The sequence below is a fragment of the Gymnoscopelus microlampas genome, assembly GCF_963454915.1.
Source record: "Gymnoscopelus microlampas genome assembly, chromosome: 1".
NCBI classification, from domain to species: Eukaryota; Metazoa; Chordata; class Actinopteri; order Myctophiformes; family Myctophidae; genus Gymnoscopelus; species Gymnoscopelus microlampas.
This window is the reverse complement of record NC_139962.1, coordinates 22,574,149-22,586,770: the sequence shown is the minus strand read 5'-3', so window position 1 is coordinate 22,586,770 and position 12,622 is coordinate 22,574,149. Positions and strand designations below refer to the sequence as shown.

Here is a 12,622-nt window from a genome sequence, read left to right as displayed (position 1 = left end):
CATGAATGCAGCATTAGACTTGCTTAAACATTAGTATACCAATCCTGTAGACATGTGTGCTTATAGTATGTGTGTGTCATCTGTCACGTCTATCAAAAAGGTCACAGTGTATGCATGCCTGTGTCCATGCACGTGCGCATATTATGTGCACATGTTGAACTGTTTGACATGTGCCGCTAATGAGACTGGCCAGGTCAATGTTATTCACACAGCCCCCCTCCAGAGAAACTGTCGCACATTATCTGTCGTGGTTAGCTGCCTTCTCATTATAGAACACACACACTGGCATTATGCTGCAACACACATACAGTACACTTAAAGCTGCTAACTGAATGAATAAAACGTTATTGCAACCGATCTAGCAGTGTTTCTCAAATGAGGTTACATGTACACAGAGGTACTACAGGGGTACTTGAGAGAAATGTATTTTACTTTATAATAATATAATTTTTGTGTGAGTTCATTGTGGTTCATTTTAACGTCTACTCTTGCTCCCCCCCCCCCCCTCCCCTCCTATATGCCCCTTTCACGTTCTTGCTTCTGGTGACTAATCTTGTCCTTCTAATGCATGAGGCGCCCTTCATTTAGCAATTTATTTTTTTCTTTTTCTCTATACCTGACTTTGTCCGTGTTCACCGTCAACGCTCTGATTGGTCAGACCCGTCAACGCTCTGATTGGTCAGACCCGTCAACGCTCTGATTGGTCAGACCCGTCAACGTTCTGATTGGTCAGACCCGTTAACAAAGTGATTGGTCAAGCTTCACGTGACACATGGCTATAAACACATTATAAACACATATCGATGACAAAATGTATCAAAGGCGCCGCTACCTTCACACAGGGTGTGATTTATTAATAAAAAACAAAAGTATGTGTGTATTTACCCCGTTGCGGAGCATGTAGTAGTCGAGGGTCCTGCCAGACTCCAGCCAGATGCCTTTCCTGGGGTCTTCATCAGAGAGGAACAAACCGTAGTCTGACGCTGTGTAAACAAAAGTGTGCACAAAACAACATTTTTGAAATGACCATGAAGAATGTCCTCCTTGAATAGATTTGATTAGAAGTCACTCAGTCAGAACGTCTCCACAGGGATTAATAAAAGGTAATCCTCATCTCGTCTCTGTCGGGTGGAAACCTTATATGTCCAAACCTGTTACTTTTCAGGATTCACGTGCCGCGTTTCGAGGTTGCGGATCTGCTACTTTTGCTGCTTTTAGTATGATCGATCACTTTCAAACCCATCATGTACACATACGCGTATCTCTGTATTTAAACGTTTTATGTTTCTTCGTAAAATAATACCCTACTTCATCATACAAGTGAAGCACAAAAGTAGTGAAAATAGCAGATCTACAAGCTTTCCACTACTTTTTAAATGTTTTTAAAATAATATGTTTTGGACATACAAGGTTTCTACCCGACTGCAACGACATGTGCACAGTGCACAGTGGCGATGTTGTGTGCTGAAAATAACCGATCTACAAGCACGCAACACGTTTGAGAGCTATTAGTACTAGTACTATCAGCTATTTTCAGCAAAGAGATTTGAGGTAAAGGGAAAAAAGGACAGGGCCAAGTCCAGACCCCTGGGTGATCCTGTTTTGTCCAACACGACACATTGTGAGCTTGTATTTCTATTTTCGTCACTCAACGCTGACAGAGTATAAAAGGAGGATTACTGTCATGGGGTACACAGTGGTGGAAAAAGTACCCAATTGTTTTACTTAAGTAAAAGTATCAATACTGCAATGTAGGAAAAAAACGTATTGGAAATTGAAAATAACAAATCAAGTAAAGTACAAATACCCCAATATTGTACTTAAGTGCAGTACTTAAGTAAATGTACTTAGTTACTTTCCACCACTGGAGGTATATGTGTGTAAAGTGCATGGTTGTCGTACCCTGTCCGGCCTGCGCCTCGGGGACCCTCTCTCTGATGATGCGGCATGCGTCGTAGACGGCCGTGGAGGGCTCAAACTGCATGGTCTTCACCACGTTGCACTGGCGCACGCAGATCTTCAGGGACAACGCCACCATCTTGGCGGGAGGTGTGGTGGGGGGGACAACTACACCTAGAGGCAGTGGATGGAGTGGTGGAGAGAGAGAAAGAAAGAGGTACAGAGAGAGAGGTAGAGAGAGAAAGAGAGAGATGGAGGTTAATATAGATCAGTGGTTCTGAAACATTTTCACGTCAAGGACCTTAAATTGATTGATGTATTTGGCGGACCCCCATCTAGATCTTTCAAAAATGTTCTAAAATAGCTGATCTACAAGCAGATGAGACACATTGTGAGCTTGTAGATCTGCCATTTTTGTACAGCAAAGTAATGAATTAACTAAGGTTAAAGTGGTTAAATTGACTTTGATGCTGTATTAACTAATTTTTACTGGGGGACCCCCTGGAACCCCCTCAAGGACCTCTGGGGGTCCCCAGACCCCAACTTTGAGAACCAGTGGTATACACATAAACTCAGCATTAGTCTTGCACTCGCTGGTGAAACTTGTTGACTGTGATAAATGAGACAGCTGCTGGAAGAGAGATGTGAGCTGACCTCTCCCAAGGTCACCCGCTAACCAGCATCACACAGAGAGAGAGCGAGAGAGAGCGAGAGCGAGAGAGCAAGAGAGAGAGACAGACAGACAGAGAGAGACAGAGAGAGAGACAGAGAGACAGACAGACAGAGAGAGACAGAGTGTGAGAGGGAGAGAGACAGTCAGAGACAGAGAGTGAGTGGGAGAGAGACAGTCAGAGAGACAGAGAGACATAGAGACAGAGACAGAGACAGAGAGAGAGACAGAGAGAGAGACAGACAGACAGACAGACAGACAGACAGACAGACAGACAGACAGAGACAGAGAGAGACAGAGTGAGAGAGACAGTCAGAGAGACAGAGAGACAGACAGAGAGACAGACAGAGACAGACAGAGACAGACAGACAGACAGACAGACAGACAGACAGACAGACAGACAGACAGACAGACAGACAGACAGAGAGAGACAGAGAGAGAACCATAAATATCTGATAGGACAGCAGTGTAATACACTACTCAAACACAGCACTTCACAACACAGCTGTGGATGCTTGTGCAAGGTGCTACAAACACTTATCAAACCTTTAAACTCTTTCCTTAAATGACGACTTCACCTATTTTCAACCTCTCTTCATATGATTGGCCCTCACTAATGCTCACGATAAAATGGACCATTTTTTTCTACTCAGTCTGTGTTTCATAGGAGGGTTGTGGACACTTCAGAAACCCGCCTTACCAGTGACATCATCATTAGGCAGAAGAAAATAATATATTTACATTTTTATTAACGCGAGAACAATACAATACAATAGCTAATTCCCTAAATTGGCAATGGTCAAACTGGAGACACAAACGTTATTTGTGTCAATAAAACAAAACCAACCAGTGGCTTACACTGCTGTGATTCAGTCAGAGAGAATAAGAGACAGGAGGGGCTGGGGGGGTTGTAGGGTGCCTTGGCCTTGAGAAACCTCGCAAACAGAACCCCTCCTGTCTAGGGCCAATCAGAACACAGAGTCCTTCTCTGCCAGGGGTCAAAAGGTGACAGGGTCAGGGTGCGGGTCAGGGTGGTCCGGGGTGGAAGTACACAGACGGCCTCTCATCTGTGCTAATGACCTCTGAACTGATAGGGATGCACAGAATGTAGCGACCGTGTGAGATGTGTTCACGTACCGGGGTGAAGAGTACGCTACAGTACAGCAAGACGCAGTGACAATCCACCAGCACTCGCTCCCTGGCTGACAAACTTTACCTCCATGTCCTGTATGTAACCCTGATTTGCAAAAAAGATGTATGCTGTATGTACGGTATTATTTTTATATACAGTATATATACACACACAAGCTGACAACGTGTCGATCAGCATGTCTGATTGTCGGTACCCAGCATTGCCCGGGTTATTGCGTGGGTGAAATAGGCTCTCTCGCTCTCCCTCCTTTGCATGCTCTCTCTCCCCCTCCCTCTGTCTCTCACTGAGCAACCTCTGCTCTGACATCATATACAACAGAAACGTTAATTTGCTACTTTGTACTAATTTGCACTGATGCTGGGGATCAGGCTCACACTAACGACACAATAACCATTTGCAATGCTCGCAACATCACAATTTGTCTCAGGACCAGTCATCCCATCTTTCCTGTATCTCTACTGTAACTACTTTTCAATATTAAAAAAAAAAGAAGAAAAAATAAAAACTGAATAAAATGTAGATTTAAAAAGAAGAAAAAAAAGGTCTTTCCAACTACAACTGGACCCACTGCAGTGGGTCCAGCTGATATTTGGGCAGTGGGTGAGCGCTAGCTCCAGGCTGCGGCTGAGTCAAGGACTGGTAGCGGTCTGGCATGTTGACAGCAATGGGAGTGAAGAGCAGCATTTTGCACACTACCGGCCATCCGTCAAGCTGTCAACACCTACTCTACTACAGTTTAAAGGCAAATATCCTCCCACCTTGTTCAACACCCACTCTACTACAGTTTAATCCATTAAGACCGGAAACACATCTGTGTCATTTAAGATTTCTTTGGCTATTAAAAAATAGCAGATATACAAGCTCATAGCACGGCAGCTTGTAGATCTGCTATTTTTGAAAAATATTGAACATTTTTGCAAATCTTTGAATATATATTTTTAAAGCGGACAATTCTAACTCAAATGTTTGCTTCTGAAGGTTCCTGGAACAAAATATTTTACAAAAAATATACATTCAAAGATTTGCACACATTTTGAAGATTTTTCAAAAATAGCAGCTCTAAAAGCTTGTAGCGATGAGCTTGTAGATCTGCTATTTTTGAATAGCCAAAGTAAAAAAACAATGGTAATAGCTAAAATCAACAATGACACAGTTGCGTTCCCGGATTGAATGGATTAAAGGCAAATATATCCTCCAGTCCCAACACATTCAACACCCAACTCTACTACAACTTTAACCACATAAACCCCAGCATAACAGAAAACTGAAGTGGTTAAAGGCAAATATATTAGGGTATTAGGGTATTAGGGTATTTAAATGTTTCCTAGCATGGCCATTCATGCACATTCATAAACCCGTCTTTTGTTTACGTCACAAGCTTGTGTCTTCACTGACTGTGTTAGTGTCCAGGGTCATACTGTAGTCTGAACAACATGCAGAAGACTATTTTTAGGAGGAGCACTTATTGTTTCAATGCCAGATACGATAAACCTAGAGAGACGCCATGCAAAGAGCACAGGTTAAGGAAGAGCGTGACAGACTGATGATTTGTAGAAACTAGGGTTAGGGTATTAGTCCTGTATTCAAATTTGACTCAAGTATAAGTATGGACATCCAAAGTATACTTATAAGGTAACAAAATAAAAGCTTCAAACTTTTGTGTGTGTACAAATGTACTTAGTTACTTTCCACCACTGGTAGACACAGAATTGTCCGAACCACTGACACACTTGGCTGGAATCAGGAGGGTCGTGCTGGAGAGAGTGACCCCAAACTCCCACACACACAAACACACACACACACACACACACACACACACACACACACACACACACACACACACACATAACATCTACATACTGTACATACTGTACATTATGCTAAAATATATCTTTCGGCAAGAACACAACTATGGTCCATGCATGCATCACAAAATGGCTTTGAATTTTAATCCTGAAAATTTTTTGGACATAATGAGGTTTCCACCCGACATATACGATGCATAATGTGCATTACCTTTCTGAAATGGTGTGACAGAAAAGCACATTATGTTTGCAAGTTAAGTTAAGAACGTAGCTTGTAAGAACATTTATTATATGTCTTTTGAAAAACATAAATGTGCAAATTCGAGGACAGTCAGGATTTTACAGTGTAGCTATGGTTTGTATAATGCACAGTCCTGACTTATTCTACCATGTTTTATTGCTTTTAGTTCATAGCTAGAGGCAGATATGTGAGGCTTTACTCTCATACGGTCTACTAACACACGCCTTTGATGCAGGATAATGATGAGCCTGAAGGCATATTCTACTGCACTGTGGAAATGTATAGCATGAACCACACAATGGATGCTATACGATATGGCCTAGTGTGTGTGTGTGTGTGTGTGTGTGTGTGTGTGTGTGTGTGTGTGTGTGTGTGTGTGTGTGTGTGTGTGTGTGTGTGTGTGTGTGTGTGTGTGTGTGTGTGTGCGTGCGTGCGTGCGTGCGTGCGTGCGTGCGTGCGTGCGTGCGTGCGTGCGTGCGTGCGTGCGTGTTTGTGTATGCGCGTGCGTGTGAAAAATGTACTAATACAGACAGACATGCTATAGTCAGATTAGTCACCACAATGTACATCACACAGCACAAATGACATAGAGAGGCAAATGTTACAATATCATTGCAAGCCTTTCGGCTATTGTCACTTGAATGTGTACATTCATTTTGTTGGCTTTGCTTTCGCAATAAATACTTCATGCCAATACAGCACATGTGTAATATTGTCTATTGATCTGAGTGAGAGATATGCAGGCTACGGAAATAGCCAAAGGGAAGAGGACAGAACAGGATCTGGGGTATGGATCAATAGATTGAGAGGGATCTGCTGGGAATGCCCAGGCATAGTTACAGTAACACAGCCCTTAATCCTAATCCAAGAGCAGCCCTCAACCCTGGCTGGCCCGATGTAGAGCAGCCCTCAACCAGTGGTGGAAGAAGTACTCTGATTTGTTTTACTTAAGTAAAAGCACTAGCAATAGCACAATATAAAAATACGTCCTATATACAAAATGTGTAAAATACAAAAGTATTGACATCAAAATACACAGATTCATCTTACATCAAGTGAAAGTACTTGATGTAAGATACATGTAAGTGCATTTTCCAAAATAGTAGATCTAATCAGATCTATTAGCAGATCTACAAGCTCACAACACGACGACGCAGTGTAAGCAAATGATGCACATTTTGTATATTGTATCGATAATCTAAATCTGCAAAGGAACGAGTAACTAGAAATATCATGAAAATTGTCTAAAAAACATTGTACTAAACTATAGTACTTGAGTAAATGTACTTAGTTACTTTCCACCACGGCCCTCAACCCTGATTGGCTGGTGGTAGAGGTGCTCCGGGACACAGTAGTGGTCCAGCTTACACATCGACGGTTTCCAGCAGATAGGCTCAGTCTGCCCTTAAGTCAGCTTTTATACAGACACACTACTTGGTAGTTTTTTCACGTTTTATACTTTTTGAAATATTTAACTTGAAGCCATGAAGTACAGCAGTGGTTTTCAGCCCTTTTCATATCAAGCTCCATTATTCATTCGGGATTTGAGCCACGGACCACCATTTGATGAGATTTAGCCTCTCAGACTCAAGACCTTGAATATTGTGTTATCGTTGAACAAGATTTTGTCCACAATTCCATGCTGTATTGATGTGGTGCCATTAGGAGAGTTTACAGGCAAGCGTTGATCAACATAACAATTATTCTACATTCTCTAATTGTGTAGACGTATTGTAAATTAAGTAATGCAGATGTTTAACAATCATTTAACTCTTGAGGGCGTAAAATGAAACCAAATGGACCCGTTAGGGTCCATTTGGTTTCATTTTACGCTCTCAAGAGTTAGATATCTAAATAAAGGGTCCATTTGGTTACCAACTCTCCATCATTTAGCTGGGGACCACCTGGAATCCCTTCAAGGACCACTGGTGGTCGCCGGACCACTGGCTGAGAACCACTGAAGTACAGGATCCACATTGAAGCCGCGCCGTATCCCCATGTGGATCTCGAGATCCACACAAAAACACGAAAACGTGTGAATATTTTAAGACCGTTACCAGGATACCAGGTTGAAAAAGTTGTTAAAAATGCCCTTTGCCTCTTCAAAGCCAACTCAGCCCTGCGGTGAGGAGGCTCATCTGACCATGAAAACACGAACCGGCCTCATCGTATGACACCGGCTTTCTGTCCAACACTACGCATTGGCCCCGGGACGGGACCGCTGGAAACACATCATCGTATTGGTTTCAAAACCAATTCGCTTGTACAAAGAAACACAGCGAGTTCCAAGACGTGCGAGCGAAACTCAAACTTAGTACTTATTATACAGTAGTAGTGTCCAGTGGTGTACAGTAACTAAGTACATTTACTCAAGTACTGTACTTAAGTACAATTTTGAGGATTTTTTACTTTACCATTTGAAAATAGCCGATCTACAAGCTCACAATGCGTCGCGATGTGACGCATTATGAGCTTGTAGATCTGCCATTTTCAAAAGACTTTTATATATTGTAAGTTGTGAAATGGGACATTCTGCATAATGAGTACTTTCTACTTTTGGTACTTTAAGTACATTTTGTTGCCAATCCTTTTGTACTTTTACTCAAGTAAATTTTGAATTCCGGACTTTTACTTGTAACAGAGTATTTCTACATTGCAGTATTGATACTTTTACTTACAGTACGTAAAGAATTTGAGTACTTTTTCCACCTCTGGTAGTGTCCTGCTGGGTGCACTGTCTAGAAAGGTTCTTTTTCTCACATAATGTCCTTCAGGTACTTTTGTTTAGGGAAAAGCGAGGAAGGCCGGCGAACGCTCAACATACGCGTTTCTCCACAAAGAACACTGACGAAGCCTTTGTCAATATCCGATATTGGAACAGAAAGTATACATTAAAGACATTTGGTCCTGAAACTAAAATAAACTGCTAGAAATCACTCCTCTGAAACCACACAGTGACACGAGGTTCCTAAATGGTTTTCACAGACTAACAAGAGAAGAGCTAATTGGTCCCAGAAGAGGCATTTTTAACCCTTTAAAATCGGGAACGCATCTGTGTCATTTTAAGATTTCATTGGCTATTCAAAAATAGCAGATATACAAGCTCATAGCGCGGCACCGAGTGCCTCGTTATGAGCTTGCAGATCTGATTTTTTTTTTTTTTTTTTGAAAACTTGTGCAAATCTTTGAATATATATATTTTTAAAGCGAACAGTTACATTTGTAAATTATTTTGTTCCAGGGACCCCCAGAAGCAAACATTTCAGTTACAAATGTTCACTTTAGAAATATGTATATTGAAAGATTTGCAAATGTTCACGATTTAAAAAAAATACAGATCAACAAGCTCATAGCGTGGCACGCAGTGCAGCGCTATGGGCTTGTATATCTGCTATTTTTGAATAGCCAAAGAAAATAAAAAAAATGACACAGATTCATTCCCGTTCTTAAAGGGTTAACATTGATACTATGATCCATTTTCTGTGATCTATTTATATCATGATCTATTTTACCTGTGCAGCTACTGAATCATAACTAGGCCATGGTTTCTGACTTGTCCTGCTGGGCTGAACTGAGCAGGATTACCATTGACTTTTACCCTTGGCTGTTAGGGGTTAAGTGTCATCAGGGGGTTGACACTAACGGTTGCCCGACTGCCCGTGGCAAGTAAATAAAATGCTTTCAGGTTGCCTGACGGGCAAGTGTGTTTTAGTGGGGAAGCAACTGTCTTTAGTTTGCATAAACACAACACAATATGTCTGTGGAATTTAAAATAAGTCATATTGTATGGCTATTCAGATATTTGGCATTAATATTCAAGTATGTCCATATCGCACAGAAGTAAAAAAAAAAAAAAAAAAAAAAAGTGTTAAAATTAACGGTAATTTTACCTATCACAATTTACTTTTCAGGCACATGGGTATGACCGTTGGGCAAGTAGAACATGACCTGTACGGGCAAGTGCCTCTGAGACCTTAGTGTCAACCCCTGGTCATGCTCAGGGACACGTCGGCACAGACCAAGGCCGGGAGGTGAACCAGCGACCTTCTCATTACCATACTGCCTCTCTAGCCACTAAGCTACTATCGCTGTAGCTTAGTGGGTGTTCTCATAGTGGGGTCCAGGAACCCCCCAAGGGTCCTTGAGGAGGTTCCAGGGGGTCCCCAGCAAAATGAGTTAATAAAGCATCACAGTCAATTTAACCTCTTAATTCTATATGTGTAAATCGACTATTTGAAAATAGCGACCGACCTACGAGCTCATTGTGAGCTTGTAGATCTGCCATTTACCAATAGCAAATCAATCTGGAAAGATATACCCGCACACTGCCACTTGCACGTTCAAGAGAAGTTTTATTTAATATAACAACGTTTCGGTTGTGTAGACCAGGGGTCTTCAACGTTTTCAGGCCAAGGACCCCCTAGCTGAGAGAGAGATGAAGCAGGGACCCCCTCTATATTGTATAAAATTGTGTTTCAGATACACTTTTGCTGCTCTTTTTTCCCTCTACACACCTATAACTCTTTGGCAAAAACAGCCGATCTACAAGCTCACAACGCCTCGCAGTGCGAGGCGTTGTGAGCTTGTGGATCTGCTATTTTTGGCTAAAGTTCTCCTCAGAAAAGGGATACTAGGGTTCAAGTGGTTAAAGTAAAAAAAAAAAATCTATCACACAAAGATTTGGCGGACCCCCTGTAGTAACTCTGAGGACCCCCTAGGGGTCCCGGACCCCCTGTTGAAGACCCCTGGTGTAGACCTTCCTCGGGTTTTGACCCTTCAGATGGGGGTCCGTGGCCAAATATATATTCATTTGTGAGTCCTTGACATGAAAAAGTTTGAGAACCACTGTCTTGGTGGGTAGAGAGGCAGTGGTGAGAGGTGACACATGTGAGACAGCCGAGAGCTCCCATCAGAACCGGGGCGTGGTGGACATGCAGGACACATGGATGCAGCCAGTGGAACACGAAAAGAGGAGAGAAGTGAGCCTTCCATTCCATTGGATGGTTGCTGATTTTAGATTCCCTGGACCGTCCATTAAAGCTACATGAGTTGAATGAGCATCGTTCCATCCTAGCTTAACTCGCTTCGGGCCCTTATCTCCGGTTAGACACTGGACCTCGACCCGCTCCAACAGAGCTGCTGTAGTGGACCAGCCCCCAGCACCAGACTGTGGTTCCAGTGAACGGCTTCAACTGTCTGTGTGTGCGCGTGTATGAGAGACATTCCCTCCAAACACACACACACACACACACACACACACACACACACACACACACACACACACACACACACACACACACACACACACACACACACACACACACACACACACACACACACACACACACACACACACACACACACACACACACACACACACACAATCCAGAACCTTCTATAACCTGAAAGTTCACAATATGTTATTGTTTACTTAACCTTTCTAATCAGAACCAACCCTGAAGGGGGAAGTACGGTATAACATAAAAGAAAAAGTATAAAATAAGTATATTAGGAAAACATTTTAAATAGAACTCAGGTTTAGTACTCCTGAGCCCAAATTAACTTCTGAGAACCTTACAGCATATGAAACTGAGTCGTAGCGAATGGAAACAAATCCAGAACCCATGAAATGGGTTTCACGGCACGGTTCACTTACTGTACTGTAGTTCTTGTAGTCGAAAATAGCCAATTGACTATGAATATGAATTGACTCTGAGTATGGTTCTGGCACTGACTATGCCTGTATGCCTCTCTGACTATACCTCTCTGACTATACCTCTCTGACTATACCTCTCTGACTATAGCTCTCTGACTATAGCTCTCTGACTATACCTCTCTGACTATACCTCTCTGACTATGACTCTGTGATTCCTGGCAGCTCAAAGCTCCTCTTTTCACTGCCGCTGTCAGGCAGAAACCTCATATCTCCATATAGCTCACAACGCTGTGTGTGATGCGTTGTGAGTGGTTAAGTGTGTCAGTGTGTTTTATAAATGTTGAACCAATGAAAAGTACTAACAACAGTAACCACCCGACAGTGTAATAAATGCTTCTGAAATGATAACACAGAGACGACGTGTGTGTGTGTGTGTGTGTGTGTGTGTGTGTGTGTGTGTGTGTGTGTGTGTGTGTGTGTGTGTGTGTGTGTGTGTGTGTGTGTGTGTGAGAGTGAACACCTGTGATCACATGGCTCACAGTTCATTCCCACAGGTCTCTGTATGGTTCAATGTTTTATTTAGGTTTTTGTTGTGGTTATTTCAGGTTCAATTAAAAAGGGTTTGGAAGAGCGCTGTAAAGAAGTGATGACTCTCGGGAACGCTTCTAATCGTGTTTGTTGTTCAGACGTGCACCGCTTGTGCACATCAGTGCCATACGTACGCAGTAATAATTAATTAGTTTCCATGATGACCTGTAAAAAAATGTGCATACTGTGTGTGTGTGTGTGTGTGTGTGTGGGGGGGGGTCCCCAGCTGAATGATTGATAGTCAGGAACCAAATGGACCTCCAAGAGTGTTGTGATCTTGCAGATCCTGTGTCTACATCCTGTCTCTATAATGCTTTATGGTAATGCACTATAATCTACTTATAACGTATAATAGAGGGTTATAACACAACTCATAAATACTCATAACGCTTTATAGCAATAATCATAACACCAAAATCATGCACACAAACTATAGAGGCTTTAAGTGGTTAGTGGCCAACTAAAATGTCATGATGGTGCCAGCAGCCCCACGGACTGACACACTGTCCTTCCAGCCATGAGCTTTCCACACACTTCTATTAACAGCTCAGCCGTGTGTCATTACTAAAGCACTTGGATCGTCTCCTTCACATTCAGTTACTCACACAAA

The 12,622-nt window shown here is 42.4% G+C and overlaps 1 protein-coding gene across 1 annotated transcript in view; it reads right to left on the bottom strand.

Moving 5' to 3' along the window:
* Window positions 1-12,622, bottom strand: part of tln2a (talin 2a) — a 181,542-nt gene that overhangs the window by 111,710 nt on the left and 57,210 nt on the right. The window contains exons 3-4 of the mRNA XM_084065302.1: window positions 1,903-2,073; window positions 886-983 (exon numbers count right to left, since the gene is read on the bottom strand). Coding sequence (XP_083921428.1) covers window positions 886-983; window positions 1,903-2,038 — 234 coding nt within the window. The 5' untranslated portion in view covers window positions 2,039-2,073. The remainder of the gene's footprint in view (window positions 1-885; window positions 984-1,902; window positions 2,074-12,622) is intronic.